Source organism: Apteryx rowi, unplaced genomic scaffold, assembly GCF_003343035.1.
Source record: "Apteryx rowi isolate R43461 unplaced genomic scaffold, aptRow1 scaffold_114, whole genome shotgun sequence".
NCBI lineage: Eukaryota > Metazoa > Chordata > Aves > Apterygiformes > Apterygidae > Apteryx > Apteryx rowi.
The window spans coordinates 288,435-307,689 of NW_020447353.1; the positions used below are offsets into that span (position 1 = coordinate 288,435).

The following is a 19,255-nucleotide window of genomic DNA, read 5'->3' on the forward strand; positions in this document are numbered from 1 at the left end:
GTCATGCGAGCTATCCCACCATGTCTCTGTAATGGCAATGAGATCATGGCCCTGCGACTGCACACAGATCTCTAATTCTTCCTGTTTGTTCCCCATGCTGCGTGCATTGGTGTACAGGCATTTCAGAGAGGTGATCGAGCATGCAGGTTTCCCAGGAGGGATACAAGAGGATCCTCCATAGCCATGTCCCGTGCTCACTTCCCCGGCTGCCTGCACCTGCTGGAGGCATCCCAACTTGAGCCGTGTTTTGCCAACTACCCTGTCACTATAACTCTCCCCTTCCCCCATCTTTCCTAGTTTAAAGCCCTCCTTACCAGGTTGGCCAACCTGTTGGCAAAGACACGCATGCCCCGCTTAGTGAGGTGGATCCCATCTCTCCCCATCAGTTGTCAATCTTCAAACAGGGTCCCATGGTTGTAGAAACCAAAACCCTGTTGCCAACACCAGCGGCGCAGTCAGTTGTTAACTTGGAAAATCTGTCTCCTCCTCCTCCCATCCATCTCCCTCACTGGCAGGATTGAGGAGAGTATAACTGTTCTCTGCAACTTATAGAAGTGGTATTAATCCCCAATTTACAGCCAGACAGTGGAAGGACATTGAGGCCACAGAACAAATATGAAAGAAAAAGAAAAGATGCAGGCAATGGACTTAGCAGAATTTGCACAGAAAGTCCAAAACTGAAATCCTGAGAACCTTGATCAGCTATTGCTATCCTAGGAGAACCCAGCTCCACCTCTGTGGACATGCAGCTGCCCCAGGGAGAGATCCCTGGCCCACAAGCCATATTCTGTGGTGGTTCTTACCTACACTGTTCACAGTAACATTTTTCAGAGTGGACTAGCTGCATCTGTAGTGCACATCACCTGAGCTAGGTGCCTCTGAGACATTATTTTTGCATGGATGTGGGATGTGGATGGTGCTTCGGTTCAAATGACTAAAATACTGTGAAGTATGTGTTGCAGCTAGCCAGAATGGCTAGCTCATGACCTCATGGCACGGCATGTGTGGTGTGTGTTGGAGCCTGGAGTGAGAGCAGGTGGGTGATGCTACCAGGTCTGCTGGGAAACTGTTGGAGGACTGTGTAGAGTGGTGGGAGCATGATCTTGTCCATGCTGTATAGAGAAAGGGGAACCTTTTGTTAACTATTCGCAGAACCGAAGCTGAGTTTAGAATGCCTGGAAGTAAACTAATGTGTATGCAGTGTAGGCACTCAGGAGACAGGAGCCAGAAGCAAACTGGAAGCCAAGTTATTTGACAATGTAAATGTATCCATAGACATGCCATTTCTTGACTTCGAGGGTGGGCTTGAGAATGGGGTCTGCTTTGAGATTAAGGACTTGATTCAGTTGTACATGCTTTTTGTGACATTTCAGATGCACTTGGGTTTTCTGCCTGGCTTCCTGCTGCTGCTGCTTTGATCCCCCAAAGGTCTTGTATTGTATTTGTAGGACCTATACAGATACTCTAGAGCATATCAAAGACCACTAAACACCTCTGTGTAGGCAACTGAACTGAGCCCTAAGACTCCTAAATTTAGGGTTATACATGTAGACATCTACAGCTGCAACTCCTATTAGTCAATGGAAATATAGTTAATATGGCCAGTGGAGCTAAGCGAGCAATTCAGCCAGTGCTAAAGTAGATAAGCATTAGTGGCTGGTCAGCTGAATCACTCTCTCAGCTGTGTTGATTTTATTGATAATAATGGAAGTTGCTGCCTAATGAACCAGCGGACACCTGCAATTTGATTCAGTTGCCTAAATATAGATGCCTAGTGCCATTTGATATTCTGTGGTTTACTAGAGATGCCCATAAAGAACTGACAGATATGACAGAAAAGCTACAGCAGAGACTTCTGCTTCTTTGGAGCACCAACTAGAATCCAGATGGGATATTACAGGACATCTCAAAACTAGAAGATGCCTGTGGTTAGGCAGCTGCATTGTACTATGTATGTATAGAAGATCTAGAGAATTTTAAAGGTCTCCTTTTGTATATGTCCAAAAGTACCTGAAAAGCTCAATCTGGTAGATATTTTCAGCGTATATATATAAGATTTCATACACATTTCAATATTTCTGCCTAAGCACAAAAGGCAGTTGTGGCTGCAGCCATTTAAAAAAAAAAAATTTCTAGAAGAAAAGTAGGTATCTTATAATTAGAGCACTCAATCTGCATGGCAGAACCCAGTTTTAGTTCTTTTTGACACAGTCTGCCCGCAGAATGTTTCAAATACTAAGTTGGAGGGACAATCTGCATTTCTCCCTGCTAAAGCTTCTGTACAAATCAGTCATTTGTTCACAAATAACTTTTGCTTGTCCTTCTGGCAAAAGGAGCATTAAACTTATGATCATCTATTAGTTTTTCTTTCTGTTTGCACAGTGAACCAACTCTTGTTCCTTGTTCTTCCTTATTACCTATTATACTGGTAAAACATTTTTCTGATGCTCTTTATCATTTTTCTACTTGTATCTTGGTTTGTGCTGTGAACTTCTGAAAGTCTTATTAGCCTCAGGTTATGTCCCCTGTTTCATTTCTATCCCAGTATTCTCAAATTTTGGACAATGTGCCCTGTAAATTCCTGTAAAAAATATTTTTTTCTGTAGTTGCCTGGGGTACAAGGTATGTATTTTATATACTGTTTGTTGGGATAATTACATAGTCTGCTTTCCCCTAACAACTGTTCYATCCATTGATCACTTATATTGCTGACTTATACTACGTGGATTCAGCTACTTATTTCAGCAGGTGGACAAATGCTTTCCTGATAGGCACATCAGCAGCTACATGCTGACCAACTCCCACTGGTTCTATATACAAGATTGCATAAATATAATTTTCTTGCCCATCACCCATTCCTGGCATTCCGGGTATTAATCAAACAATTTGCCTGGCTTTGGGCACTAACATTCCTGGTCTGGGTACTAATCAAATGCAATAGGCTCTTCTATGCCTGCTTGTCCTTCCTCTTCCTCCTTCAGAACTCCTGCTGCATGCCTATATCTGAAGCAGACAGGTCCCTTTTACTTTCTTCATTCCACCACTGAACATCAGGTTAACATTTTTTTCTGTGGACCTACCCTCTACTGATCTTCTTTAAGATCGGTGTCATGCTTCCCAACCCTAAAGTAAAGTTAGAAACAGGAAGTACAGCATCCTAGATGTCATTGCAGACAGCATCCAACACAGCATCATAAAGACATTTAGTTCATGAATGTACTGCAGTTGCTGGGCAGGTATGTTTGGCACATATCAGTCAGGTTATACCTCTTTTAAATGTGAATTTTCTGGCTTGCATTGTTGACCTGGTAAATTATTAGAAGTGATTCTTTCAAAAATCGCATACATGCACACACATACACATGTATTTCTTTCAGTGTTTGTTTTTGTTTTGGGTTTCTCTAAACTTTGGATATCAACACAGACTTCTAAGTGTCATCATTTCAGCCTAATATGCTTATGGTACACAACTGTACATTGCTAATAGCAAACCAGAGAGTGATGTCTGTGTTTCTCACCTGAATGACTTGGTACTCTGCTTGAAAATGGCATAACTGAAGTCTCACATATTTGGTGTAAGTATGGAATAATTCTCAAGCTTCCAGTTCACTTCCATAGTGGTAGAAAAACATACTCGCTGCTTTGCCAGATCATCTTATTACCTTTATACAGTTTCCTTTTCACAATCCTTCATACTTTGCTTGTGTCTAAAATCTAATTTTAGAGTATATAATTTTAAAATACCAAATAAACAATGAAAGTTTTCCATTTTTGTTTAAATTAATGTGAAATTTTTTTTAAGTGAAAATGCTAAGTCACCTAAGTTTCCAAGGGGTTCCTCACATGGGCCTTAAAATTCAAATATTTCCTTCCTCTTTATGTTACAGAAGGACAATCTGAGTGTGCAGTTTTATGTTTTAAATATTGTTATTTAAAGTATTTTTATATTGCCTCTGGAAAAAAAGTTCTCCCACCATCATCCATAGCCCATCTGGGCCTTTTCTTTTGCATATATTAGTGTTCATGTACTATATGTGGAGCTAGATGAGGAAGCTGATATAGCTGAACATAACCCTACAGAAATGACTAGTTTTCTACCAGATTGGTCTGATCCATGCCACTGAACAACACAGAGGAAATATATGGCCAAGAGTGAGAGACATCCCTTTTCAGCCATAACATAAGTTTAGAGCAGCTTGAGCCAGTCATGAAACCGCACTCTGAGCACAGAGCTATATTCAGGCTGAAAAGAAAACAAATGAAAATAAATAATCTGTTTTCATAGTTCAGTGCATCGTGCATACAAAGTTTATATAGAACCGTAATTCAACCAAGCCCTTAGATATTTGCTTAATTTTACTGATTTCATTGATATTTGATTAAATTTAAGAACAAGTACATATATGAATGTTTCATGACTCGAAGCCATAGGAAAAAGAAAATTCAATTTTCAAAACAGTTTCTTTCATCATCTGAAATGATATGCTGCAATCTGTGACTTAAGGAAGTGTTTGAGAAATATATATTTTCCAGAAATAAACCTTCCCTGTGCATGTACTATAGCTGTATATTTAAAAGATGCAGTGTTTCTTTATATATGGTATAATAGATTTTTGGTCTTTGTGTATCCAGCCAGCATATTGAACATAAACTCTCAGATAGTTTTGATTTCCTATTCTTTTTATACAGAAGATACATGAATAGTATGCCAGCACAATGCTAATGTTGCTGCATATCTAATTTCTGTTCTGTTAATCTTCCCTTCTGTTAGCAAAATAAAGTACTCAAAGTATACACCTTATGCTTTATTTATTTTGTTACCTGTATAATGCAAAAGAACTCTCCTATTTCTTAAAAAAAAGCCCCACTTTCAATCCTTCCAAAAACCAGCAACAAAACTGTTGACATTAATAATGCTTCAGACTGATAGATTGATATGTACCCGACCAGGAGCATCATGACCCAGCACAACACTTCTGTACTAATAAGACATAAAGTCATACCATTTATCATCTACTATAGCAGGCACACAAATTAGAGAACAGCTTGCCAGGTAATACTGTGGTCTTATTACTTTGTTTTTGCTGTAGCTGCAGAACAGATAGCTTTGAAACCTTCCTGTGTTCTACTGTGCCAGGAGAGTGTTCATGTCACGGCGACCTGACTGAGTTGTTCAGTTGCGAACAGTGCTGACTCAGGAGCCTTAAGTGTCCTAACCAATTCCGCCAGCAGCAGACCCTTCTCAATCAAAAGAAGGAAATCTCCATAAAGATATGATCACTAGCAGTTACCACAGGTGTAAGATGCCCAGCAGTACAATCAAAATGTGAAACTTTAGCTGTGACTTACTGGATGTAATTGAGGAGCATGTGCTTTCAATACGGTACAGTATATTTTTTGTTATATAAGTAGGATTCCTTGCTGAAAAATATTGTTATGTTTAATGAAAATATTAATGTATCAGGTACAGGTTCTCACACTGCCTTATATTAGTTACTGTCCAATTCTTTAACTGAGAGACATTTTTTAATAACTAATTTTCATGTTTTAAGTATGTGCATTTGTCTGCATTTTGTGTAACTTCTGTATAGTTGGTCACTTGCTCTTTTTGGGGTGAGTGATCTTCTCTCAGGGAAACTTTGAGATATTTTATAAAATACAGAAAACTTTAATTTTTAAAACCATAAAATGATAGCTCAGATCCCAGATCTCAAATTATGTTAAATTCATTTCTTTAAATGGGTGAAATTTGAGCTTTATACTGGTTCTTTAACTAAAATTGCTTGTTTCAGGCTTCATGGTTGCATATTTATGTTTATAGATTTTTTCTTATTTAATTTATTTTCAAAGTATAATACATATGGAACAGATCTCCTGACTGAGTGAATACCTTGATGCTGAGTTTTATTCTTCAATGAAATAAAAGTATCTAGAGATGTATTTGCTATCCTTTGTTATAATTCCACAGCAGTTTAGTCCAAGATAGTAAGAAAATATTTTAGACTGCTCCCACTGTATTTTTGTCTGCTCTTTGTTCGTTATATAGAAAATATGATCAAGTTTTAGCATAGTAGGCTCTGTCAGAAGAAATTAGTGAGAATCTCTCTTTGAATCAGGGCCTTCTCTGTGAATGAGCTAACGCCTCTGAACCTGTGCAGTCCATGGATATCCATGGAGAGCAACCACAGAGACCATCTGGCTATGCCTCTGCTGCTCTGAAAGAGCAGGCTCCAAAATGTCTTTAAGCTACACATCCTACTCTCCTTGTGTGCATGTGGCTGCCCCATGGACAGCTGCTGCACTGCCTCCATGAATCAGTCTAGAGGGGTAGGCTTATATTAAGGAAAGAGAAAAGTCAGGTTTTGAGGATGGCTCAAAAGCTAACCTTTACAATCAGTTTAGAATTACCTTCTGTGTAATAGCTCTTGGATTCTGAAGAGATTCCCAAAACTGGTCTCTAGCACCAGTAACCTGAAGAAACAGTAATATAATGTGGTGATTTCTTAAAAATTTCCTCTGAAAAACATGCATTTCTGGATAATCCCTTTCTTTCTGGCTTGCCAGTCTCCTTCCTACTGCTTTATTAAGATCTCAAGTTGGCTGTACACAAAGGTGCAGAGCAGATGTGTGAGAGGATTCTTGAAAAGAGAGTTGTATCTCTCTCCCAAGTAATAGAGACAAAGCCTTTGCACTTACGGAGCTGGGAAAGAGAATGACCTACACCTGTACAACTTAGGGAACATTTTTTACTAATTTTCCACTTGCCACTTTGATCATCATTTCCTCGTGTTGATTTGTGGCACCCCCTTCCCTCCCTTTCTCCTCCCTCTACTTGGCTTCTTCCTGCTGCTTAACAAGCTCAATTGGTTTTATGTATGTAATTCTTTTTTTTAAGAGAGTTTGAAGGTGGTCTCTAAAAGAATTGCTTTCATCCAAAGCCAGGAACCGATCAAAGCAACACACAAAAGCCGAATGGGAGCCAAGGCAGAGCTGCCTGACCAGCTGTAGGGTCAGGATTCTGGGCTGGAGAAATAGTAAAGTGTAGCAGTTGAACTACAGGGGAAACTGCTGATAAGGGATTTTCTCTCCAGTAACACCTGCAAAGTTTATGAGATCTTGAAGGAAAATCAAAGAAATCTACATCAGAATACATTGTTTCCTGCAGAGAGGCATGTGAAAGCATTTACAGGATGCAGTGCCATTGCCTAAATGTATTTATTGCCATATCATATATTAGGCTTAGTCTGCTGTATTATTACAATGCCGGACTATCACCCAGCTCCACATGTACTTTTCAAGAAATGGCTCCTTAGCCCAATTTGCAGGGTATTAAGGAATGACATGTATGATTGACTGTGGAAAGAAGGCACACCCTAAACCAAAAAAGCAAGTAAATGAAAATCAATGTTATCATTTAGGCTGAAAATAGATTTCCAGTGAAAAATATAAATAAGAAACAAGCTAATAATAGATTTTCAGTTACCTCTGAAAAGTCCAGTTAAGTTTTCTCCCCAATTCTTTTTGCTGATATGCATGTTTATGAGGCATCTGATCCCAACATTGATTGTGATTACGATTCTCTTGAAATTTGATTAGCAACAGGAAGTACAGCTTCAGCGAGGACTTTTTATTATGACCAATTTGAACTTTGTCTGGCATTGTTTCTTCTATATTAAGATAAGCTAAAATAGATAGACTACCATTTTTAAACAAATCATTATTTTAAAATTCTCACAAAAATTCAACTCTGATTTGATTGTAAGCATGAACATTTTAAGGCAAAGGAAGCTGAAGTTTTCTGTATTCTTAAAGACAGACTAAACTATGTCTTAAAATCAAAGCAACCTTTCATCCTTAGATAATTAAAGGAATCTGGTTGCAATTGGAGTTTTCTGTTTCCCCAGAAAACTACAATGTGGGCTGTCACAGCTTAGATTCCTTCTCACTAAATTGCCAACATACCTTAGCCCAGATCTCCAAACCTAATACATAGCTATATCTTTTAATGGGTTTATGGCAAGTTAGATTGCTTTGAACTTAGTTGAGCTTTATGTGTTGGTTCAAACTAAAGTTGAATTTGCTTGAGAAATTTAAAATACTTTTTTTTGTTCTTGTAGAGATAGTCTGGAAGTTTTTTTTTCCATTACCTGTAGAAAATAATCATTTGTTCTTTTTGCTACTATTCCTCACAGGAATTACAGGCTTTTCATTGAAAAATGAACACTTTCTCCTCAAAAGTAGTGCTAGTTGTTGTACAGTTGAAAAATTACATCAAAAAAAGAAAATATTTGGTTTTATCTGAAGTTTCACTTCCCAATGGCCAAAAATGGTTGTGAAATAATTACATGTTAAGGGTTATTCATTAAATAGTTGGAATTACTGTTTATTTGAAGAAAAAAAAMCAGTAACTTTTTAATAGTGTTTTTACTGAGATTGTTGAACATTTACTTCATCAAATCTGTTTTTCATTCCTTTGATATGGATCTGTGGGAATTTTTCCAAGGGCACAGAGGGCAGTTAACAAATGGGCTTCATTTTTCAGTAGATGGGGAAAATTACATATATTTCATTTTATTGCAAAGGTGTCTGTATTAGTCTCTGCAGCAACCTCCTGATAAGAAACACATCTCATTATTTACTTATGAAGTGAGTGAGAGAACTGATTTCAGTGATTACAATAAAAGCAATTTGATTTGGAATCTAAAGTTGCCCAAAAGCATGGTGATTACTTCCCACTTCTGAGCTTGTCTTCCTAGTGCACTTGAAAGCTTGGCCCCTCTCAATCTGAACTCTCGTTCCAAGAACCTGTTGCTTGGAAACATGAGGCAGTGGAGGAAATCATCTCGCTATTAGTGCAGGAGAAATCCTGTGACTACAGCCACGCTAATTTTCCAAATCAAAATAAGGTGTGAGATGAAAATTAAAAGCAAGAGCAAAAGGAAAAGAGAGCAGTGGTAGAGATCTGAGTAGTCTTCTTGCAGTATATGGAAACAGTAGCAGAATTGTTCTTGGCTGTATAGAGATGGTAGGATTATGTTGTCTATGACCTGTCATCAACCTTAATCAGAGTGTCTGTGTTTAATCATGAACTACTTTCCAAAATGGCATTATTAGGAAACCATTAAGTTTAATTTGATCTGGTTTGTAGATAACATTTCTAATATAATTTAACAGGAGATATATGAGTTCTAAGATCTGGTAACAGAAGAGGAGCTGGAATTCCTGGCGGAGACAGCTGTGGTTGAAGTTAAAGCTTTAATGTTGCTTTTAAAATGTAATGGCCAAATGTGGCCTAGTGAACTGCTATAACCTTATTCATATGTGAAACACAAATTGAATATAGACTTTTAAATGACTTGACAGCTTTATTCCTGTGGAACAAATTGCTTCACTAGGGAAGTGGATTTCAACCAGCAGATTTATAAATGACTACTGATACTAATTTTATTAGCGCTATAGAGCTGAGCTAAGCAGAGGGTCATCCTTTTATTTCTCAGCAACTTTTGAAGTGTCAAAATTTTTCATTCTGGGTAAGACTAACAGCAAAAAGTCAAACCCTTTTTGAAAATTTTAATGAAAATCATAAAAATAATAAAAAAATTGGTCTGGAAGTGATCTCAAATGAAAAAAGTATGTTTTAAATGTTTCCCATATTTCAGTATTATATCATACCATCTCTCTTCTTTGCCCTTTTTTCTCCCAAGGCATTTTGAATGGCATTTTGGCACCTTTTTTTTGAGGCTATTAGGCTCCCATATGAGGCTATCCATTATAATAATATGGATGTGGCCTGTGGGCCTCAGGAACATAGAATGGTCTCTAGCCCATTTTATTTATTTGTGAAGATGTAAACTGTGTKTTACTTGCTCCTAAAACAGGCTGTGAGTCTTAGTAAGGAAGCATTCTGCTGTGTCTTGGATACTGCTGAGTCTTTGGGAGGGGGATGATTAGCAGTTAAAGAATCTTTTAGTTCCCCTGAATTAAGTCTCTGATATAAACCATGGGAATGGGTTTACCACACAACATCACCTTTACACTAGACAATGTTAATGTAGAAGCTACAAAGTAGTTTATTCTTACAAATACAAAGATTAAGAAAGCAGTGACGATATTCAGAGACAGCTTTACAGAAATAAAAGAATAAAACGCAAGTCATTTCCAAAATCTTCTCTGTCTATGTTGTCTAGCCAACAAGCTATGATTACATAGCCTTTTGGCTGAATTTAATCCATACAGAAGTTCTTATACTGTTTATCAAGACCATTGGAGGGGATCAGTTTTCTTTTGTCTCCATATGTACTTTTCTTTTTTATATACATTTAAATACAAGTCTCTGCCCTCAGATTTCTTGTATACCATAACTTAATCAGATTGTTATTTTAAATATATTTTTCAAAGATTATTAGGGATTTTTCCTAACTTTAGAAATATTGATGGACTTTGAATGTTGCTAGATTGATCTAACTCAGGTTCGGAGAGCACAAAGAACATACTAACAACTTGTCCAACACTGGACTGTGAAAAAAATATTAACCTGCAGTATAGAATGCCTTCTCTTCTCATTCAAATTTTAATACATAATCTTTTAGATACTTAAGCCCATAATTTATATAAACAAACTGATAACCTCATTTTATACAAGTGAAGAACTGCCTCGTGACTGAAATGGGACATAGTGGTGTCAAATTACTTTGGAATAATAGTGGGCTTGGACACCTCTTACCATTCTTCCCTAAAAAAATGATAATGGTAGAAATTATTCTATTAGTCCATTTCAAAAGTATCAAAGCTGGCTGCTCAAACTGAGAAAATGTATCCATTGCTATGCTCAGTTTTGCTGAACAGCAAAACAGCTGAACAGCTTCCGTATTGTAAATATCTAAAATAGCTAGAAATATCCCAGGAATCTAGAATTTATTCATGTTGTCTGAGAAGAGCAAATGATTACAGTTAGGATTCTGAATTTAAAATTAAACAAAATAGTAGTGCTTCAGCTATTGATAGCCCCTATCATGACATTACTTTCCATTTTCTATCACAGAATACTTCTCATCACACAAGATTAATATCTTGAAGTAATGCCAATGAAATATTACAATGCAAAAAATTTACAGATTAAGATAAAATTGTTCCTGTAATAATTTGCAAGTCCTATGTAAGACTGAATTTGCTATTTGGACATCCTCTTTAAAAGCTGGGGATATATTTCCTGCTTCTTCCTCTCAAACCCCTCAACTAAAGTAGTTAACCATGGCTTCCTAATTTCACACTTAGATCCTTTGACTACTTTTCAAGCTTTCTTTTCTTAACAGAGCCCTCATATATTCTTTGAATTTTTCTTAGTTTCTGCTGAAGACAGACTTTCTTTAGCAGTCTATTTCAATGGGAATTACCAAAATCCTTGGGTTAAGCTCCATGCTCTAAAGTCCATGGCTTTCCTGAGGATACATGATCTGTCCTAGGTGTATGGTAATTTTTGTGCAGAGTTGCTGTGCTAGGTCTTCAGTCTTCACAAAATCTTAATGCTCAGTAACGATCCTTCTTGCAGACAACTACTCTGAAGAGTCAGCAGTGCGTTACACTCTTCCGTTAACCAAAAGAGCTTTCCCCAAGCACCCCTCTCTGGGTACCAGGACTGTATGTCCTGTTGCTTCTGGCAATCCCCTTGCGTTAACATGACCATATGCCGTTGTGGCTCTTGTGGTAGGTATTCTCCTCATAGCTGAGATTGAACTTCTTTTCTAAATCACAGCAGCTGCAGTACGGGACCACAGCAGAATAGTGCAGGTAGTTTGCTTCTTCCTCAAAATCTGAGTAAGGAGAGACTAAATGCAGTTGAACTTGAATTTGAGTCTATTTCTGACAGACAGAAACGTTAACCCATAATCAGATCCCTGCTTTTCCTCATCATGTAATCACTGTTTACCAGCAGGGATCCTAACTGCTCCTTGTTGGGAAGTTGAGGGCTGTTCTCTTTAGACTAACACAGACCTTTTACTCTCATTTTTGGAGGCCTGGGCTTGGCATCTCTGTTTAGCAGCATTATCCATGAGTTTCCACTACATTGCCCTGAGCTGCTTCATTTGTATCTTTAATTGTTTCTTAGGTACTGTGTGTTTTAATTCTTCTTTTTATCATGGTTTTAAGCAGTTCTTCCAGGCCTTCCTTCTTTTCCTTTGTAGTGAATGGTATTTTCCCCTGCATGCTCTCCATGGAAACTGACTGTGTGATAAGGAGGTGCTCTTTGATTTATCTGTAGTTGAGGTCGAGGGCTATCCTGCTGTTGCACTGTTTTTTTTTTAAATAAATCTGGTCACTGTCTATGTTCATGGCTTGAAATTTCACAAGCATTTGAAACCTTACCCTGTGCCACCCACTTGTATCCAAGAGAGACATAAATCTGGGCTGGGAACGCTGAGTTCATTGAGGCAGGAAAATAGGGCTCAAAGCCTTTGCTTCTTGGTGCCAAGGAGTCAGCAATTTACAATTCAGGTAGCACAGTCTGAGCAGCTTTAAAGAAAAGAGGGAATGTCAACCATCTTAGAACTAGTGAGAAACAGCTTCTCCCTTTCTTGCTTGATAGAAGTCATCTCTTCTGCAGCTGGGAGAATTAATGGGGATCTGAATGGCAAGGGCTGACACTGGCAAAAAAGCTCCTGCAATACACATTTTCTGGTTCCAGTGGTGTCTGACAATGTAAAATGGCTCTAAAACATTCATCACATCTCCCAATGCATGTTCCTGATTTTATGACTGTGACCAGGTTGTTTTCTAAGGTATTTCAATGGTGTATGATTGTAAGATCCCACAGATATCATACATAAACAAAAGCTAACCACGGTATACAAATCCAGAAAGTATATTTTTGTTTCATTGTACAAACCCTTTCAGGTAATTAAATTAGCATTATAATGGAAAAACAAAAATGCTTATGTTGCACAGGATTCGAGGATCTGCACCTTGCACAGCTAACTCAGTCTTCACTGATTACTTATTTGTTATGTCATGTCAGACTATATGATGCTGGTTTCTGGAATACTCAGTGTTAGAAGCAGGATTTCTGTTTTGCCCACCAGTGGGCTCTAGAAATCCTGAGGTGTATGTTAGTTGCCAGTAAATGGTATGTCTATTCTATTTATTCCTCACTGCATAAAGCAGTTGTGGGTGCATATGTATGTAATAATGCTTTTGAATTGTCTCAAAATGTGGCTTGCTCTTGATTAATAGTAGCTTTATAATGAATTCAGTAAAGAAATTTCACATGAATTTAAAATCTTTACATTTTTCATGTGCTTTAATTAAGCTTTTCAAGAAGTAAATAAGTTTGAAAATCATCCATCCRTCCATCCATCCATCCATTCCCTGCATAATTTGTAATCAGGTATACCAGTTTCCTTGGCACGGTCCTGTTGAAAATAGGCAAAATCCAACCCTGAGTAAGGCAGGCTTTTGCCGCTTCAGTCAAAGTTTTTGGATATTCTCTGAAACCTGCGTCAGTGTTTTTTTAAAGTGCAAAAAGGCTTTTGGATGTTTTGCATTTTTTCTTGTTTTGACTCTGTGTTTGAATAAAGTAGACTCTGTAAAAAAGTTTGTGAAATGGATGATAGCTGAAAGCTGTTTCCATACCTGAAGGTGTGCCTTTGAATGTTACCATGCTGAGAGCATGTTCATGTATTTTTATTTATCTCTTTAGCGCAGAATTTCAAGACTGTGACGAACAGTCATACAGAACCATGTTGCTAAGGACAATACTGATGTCAGGCTTTCCCCATGGTCTTCAGCTGTGTTTGGTGTAAGTCAAGAAGTAGTTAAAATAGTTCAAAGCAAGAAGATCCAGAGAGTGTTCTTATCAATAAGGAAAGGTAACTGTCATCTGCTCTGAGAGTGGATTAAGATGGATCTTCGCTTCCATGTTAGCACTGGAGGTAGCTAACCTGCTTCGCAGCTTCCCATTTACCCTTCAGCAAACTGATACATTATTAATTTCATCAGTGCTACCCCTTATGATTTTGTGTTTCGTTTTGTGTACATGCTTAGATGTTTTGTCAGTATTGCCTGTTTCTTCTCTAGATAATGTTCTTAGATGCTACCTGCACTGTTTTCTGATTCTTATTTTGCTTCCATTAATACTGTATCCAATCTTAATGAGATACACAAAATTATACAAAGATATGTTATAGATGTAAAATATGCTTTGTAAAGTCATAAAAAGATATCCACATTAGGCAAGTTTGTACGTTGTTCCTTTCAAACTCCTTTTCCTGTCAAGAGTGGTATGTGGCTTAGTTTGTTCAAAGTAGCTTTTCTTTTGCTTGAGTGATTCCTACAGGATGCTTCCCAACAGGCTCATTTCCCAAGCAGTATCCAGTGCTGAGGAGGGGCTGTTCAGTGTTTAGGAATTACTGCTACAAACAGGAAGCGTTTCATGCTTTCTATTCACAGTTACTTGAGGAGGGAAAGGACATGGGGCCCAGGGCAAGAGCTACTTTGTAATAGAAAAAGAAAGCTGACATGGCTTTTGGTTATACCAGTTCATTGTATTCGCTGTGGAAAGCAGGCGGCGGTTAAGTACGTGGGAAGTAAACTATGGGGATATTCAGCTGGATCAGACTGACTCCTCAGTGACAGAATGAGTAAATTATGCAGTTTCACTAACAATGAAAGCCTCATAATTAATTGGAAAATCAAATAGATAATGGATATGTCTCATTCTGAAAAAACCGCTTGCTTACAGGAAAAAGTATTGTTTAAGGTGGGAAGGAAAAAGCCATTATCTTTCACAAGATGTGAGTTATAGCAATGCTATATTATTTATGAAACAACACCTCTAAAAGATATCTGCTTTAGCCATGAGTTTTCAGCATGATGGGCCATACAGAGATAAATACACAAAACTGTGCTATCCCCAAAATCCTTTTTTTTTTTTCCTGTTCAAGTAATGTGAAACAAAAATGCTGTTTTACAGATGAGATTTCTGGCTATTGAAAATGCCTCTCCTCAATTGCTATATAAGACAAGGAATTACTAGAAGCAGATTTCTAGCCACATCTTTAAGAAGGTGTCAAAGCTTGCTGCCTTTCTACTGAATTACAGAAAGCTGTTACTTTTAGATAACTTCCTGTAATTTACCAGCAGGATCCGCTCCGTGACTGCTGCAGTCAATGTTCTTTTCCTTTGCCTTTCTTTGTGGACAATGAAGCTTCTCCCTTTCATGAGAAATGTTGTATTCTCACATCAACATGCAGTGACCGAATTCTGAGCACTAAAATTGAAATCTGTTTTTTTTTTCCTTCTTATCTTTTTTTGAGAAGATGGGAAATTCTTACGCTGGTCAGCTCAAGACTACGAGATTTGAAGAAGTGTTGCATAATTCTATTGAGGCCTCTCTCCGCTCAAACAATTTAGTTCCCAGGCCAATCTTTTCTCAGTTGTATTTGGAAGCTGAGCAGCAACTTTCTTCACTAGAAGGTAGGACATTGTGGAATTTATGTTTCTGCTCCAAAACAATCCTGCTCTTTGCTTTCTCAAAAGTCAGCATGAATATTTCAAATTAGAATGCAGAAAAACTAAAGTATTCAAAGTTTTTCTGTGAACACTTTATGATCTACAGATATTTACTTATTCTCTTACTTATTTGTTCATTAGAATTTGATTAAATTCACAAACTATGCATTGTCTTTTATTTTGATAAAATTAAGTCATTTGCTTGTTCAGACTTATTGACATGTAAATTGAAGTACTATGAATTATTATGTGAAATGTGTGGAGATTTGGAACATAAATCTGTTGTCCTATAATTTGCCATACATTACTGAAAGTTACACCATAAATGATGGTAAAAAAAACACGAGAGATTTATAAATGAAAAATGCTAAGAGTAATTTTCATTGTGAAGAAATACAGCAGAAATATTTGTAGCCTTCTTACTGAGAAGGTTTATAATTACTTTGGGMATGTTATTTTTAATTACTTTGTGGTTGCAAAGGTAAAAATTTAGGCTGTGTTCTCCAGTAAACCCTGCTCAAGTTGGTGTTTAGCACAGAGGTTTTCTCAGTGAATTTTTGTGTGTGTTTAGAGAAGCCTGCTTTCTGAGTTTCACTTGCTCATTTTGTTTTTCTTGAAAGCAGTATAGTTTAGATGAACTGTGCAAATCTGACAAGTAAACCCATGATATAATTTGGTGTTTTGGTATGCTCTTAGATGTAGGAATCTGGAGGTAAAACATGAGGTTGTAAGTGAGTTTACTGGTGCGTGCAGAAAACTGGCCTGCTGGTGCAAGGGTATGTTTAATAATTTAACTGGTTATTTACCCATTTCTGTCATCAGGGTGGTGTTTCATTTCTTTTACCTAGGTCTACATATCCTTTCACAGCTTGCTAAAGATGGTTTAGACAAATATGTAATGAAAACTGCATAATGGGTAATAATCCATGGTAACAGAACGAAACAATCAATCAACCCAAGAAATGATAGGCGATAAAAGTATTTTGCAAAGATCAGACTCTTTACTAGTACTTCATTTTAAATGCTGAGAAATTTCCCTGAAGAAAGAGATCTGCTCACAGCTCACACATCATTAATCCTATCTTCTTTCTTTCTGCTAACATAGGACATAAAAATAAATATACATTTATTGTTTAAATATATATCTGTTTCTGCTGCTTTTTCCCTGCATGAGGTGATTATCTTCTATGAGGATTTCATAAACTTTTTCCATGGCAACCAACTGTGATGTCACAAAATGGGTTATGACATCAGCTGGGAAAGATGCTACAGGAGTAGGTGCATTGTTCGGGAACAAAAGTGCAATTTCGCACTTCTGTAACTCCTTTCACCCAAAGCTTTCAAAGAGCTTTCCATAACATTAGGGGCTGATTCTGTTTTCTTTGCAGTTAATGGAAACAGAATTGAACTGTAATTAATTAAAAGTCTCACAACAGCTTAGTGAAAAACATTCCTTTCATGAAAGTTTTAGTCTGGAGGAACTCTGAAAGAAAATTTAATGGAGTTTTTCCTAGGCTGTTCCTCAGGTGGGAGAGGTCTGCATGCTGGCATCATTTTTCCACTTCTAGATACATGAATCCCTGTGACCTGAGGGTCAGGAGGCAATTGAAGCAGAGTGCTATCCTTGGGATCTTGTATAAGCTCTTGTCCTCCCCTCTCATTTTTATCTTTCCTTGACCCTGGCATTCTGACATGCGAATATATTACTTGTACTATCGTTGGTCATAGCTGCCTTGGTCCTCAGTACAGCAAGAGTCTTCCTGTAGTGGGGCAGCCATGGTATAAATGATTTAGGAAAGTAATGCAGAGGATCAGTGCAACACAAATGTTTTGACTTTCCGTTTTGTGGACTGATAACATGTTATAAATGTACAATGGGTAGATAGACACATAGACACAGAATTGTTTCTAAGATAATGGCTTTTCCTATAGAACACTAACAGCCATTAAATCTATAACCACCAATGTTGCTGTACCATATATGAGGTTTTGCAAATTATAATCTTTATTTTTAAGAGGATAAGTTTCTGCACTAACATCAATTTATCCTGTTCATCCTAATATTTGGAAAGAAAAAAACAACCACTTGTAAATGAGGCTGATATTATAGATTTTTGTTGCTGATGATGTTAAAATATCGAAATTGCTAGAGAGCCTGAAAATTGATTATATAGTCAGTTCAAGAAAAAGGTCAATTGGAAATAATTTCAGAAGCTTTATCAATCTTCAGTTGTAACTTGTCATTATTTCTAGTCTTATAATAATTCTTTGTCTAAAAATGTTTTTCTGTCTCCTTTTGAAACTAGCCTAATATAATTACATATCTGTCATACCTAAAATAATTTATTTGTGCAAAAGAGACTGTAATGTGTCTGGAGACAAGTTAAATGAACATATTGGTCCCTCCTGGCCTAGATTTTACATTTTTGCAATGAATTTATGAACACGTTTTGCAGTGAGTATGACTTTCCAATCTACACATTCTAGATTTGAAAAAAGCATACTTATTGTAAACCTATGCCTTTATATAATTACATTTGTCTATAAAATTAATTGTAACTATGTACATTAAAAATACCACCTTCATCTAAAATAGGTTAGTCATAATGTTGAATCTCCTTGGCTCCAAAACCAGTATTTTATTGTGTTTTTTTTCCTCTGTTTCTATTATTGACACATTTTCTCTGTTCTCCAGCACTGGCAGATTCACATGACTCTTAAAGCAGTCCAAACCCATTATTTTAACAGTCCTCTTGCTAGATTTTTAATTTTATCAAAAAGGCTACAGTCTGCTGTGATGTCACTCTTCTTACATTTCTTATGAGGGTCTTCTAAAGCTTTTCTAATTTTTGTAGCTTTCAGAACTGAAGAGAAAATCTGCAAATGCCTATTAATTATCAGGATGTTCAGGAACCTTCTAGGCATGTATATTAAAAAACTCTTTACAATAGACAGCAAAGTTATTTGGCTGTAGCAGGTTTAGATTTTTTCCATATCTCTGTTTGCCTAGTTATTACCATATAAACTGCAAATTAAATCTGCCATCTATTAGAAGCCAGCAGCTGGAAATCAGAGAGGTTATGCAAGTGTGTAGTCACTGACCTTGCCACTCAGCCTTATTTATTTTTCTCATCTCAGTCTTCTGGGGGAAGTTGACTCATCATTATGCAGCCCATAGAAAATTGAGGATTTTCCATAGTGTCTAAATCAAGTAGCCCCACATTACAGAATGCATTTTTATTCATGTCTTCTGTACAACTAAGAAACTGACTTGACAGCTGATATAAGTTGATAAAGCTCCATTGCCCTACAATGGTTTGCCACAGCTGAACATGTGGCATTTTGAAGAGGAAACATTAAGATAAGTGCACAGTGGAACACTCCCTTAAAAACAGTTAAATTTTCAGGAGCAGCCTTAGCTCTGCCTCCCCATGTGTGCTCATTGAATTACAGGATCTAATTCTTCACTTCTGAAATGAAAATCACATTCAAATCATAATCACATTCGCAGTCTTTGATTTTCTAATCACATCTTATTTCTCAAATGCAAAAGATATTCAATTGATTTTCCTCTCATTCACCTAGGGGCAGATGGGTGCCATCTGAGAGGTGCGAATGTAAAGTTGATTTCAAAAATTAATGACAAACATTTTTGTGTATTATTTTATGTTTTAGCCTCCAAATCCTATACCACCGATATCACTGGGTCTTCAGTGTGAGTAGGATGGGAAGTGGCTTCACAAAACAATGC

General features: G+C 37.1%; 1 protein-coding gene across 1 annotated transcript in view; it reads left to right on the top strand.

Moving 5' to 3' along the window:
* The window catches only part of GREB1 (growth regulating estrogen receptor binding 1), a 116,390-nt gene that overhangs the window by 39,032 nt on the left and 58,103 nt on the right, over positions 1–19,255 (top strand). Inside the window, exons 1-2 of the mRNA XM_026079172.1 lie at positions 13,719–13,792; positions 15,312–15,468. Coding sequence (XP_025934957.1) covers positions 15,312–15,468 — 157 coding nt within the window. The 5' untranslated portion in view covers positions 13,719–13,792. Of the gene's footprint in view, positions 13,793–15,311; positions 15,469–19,255 lie in introns of the transcript that reaches the window.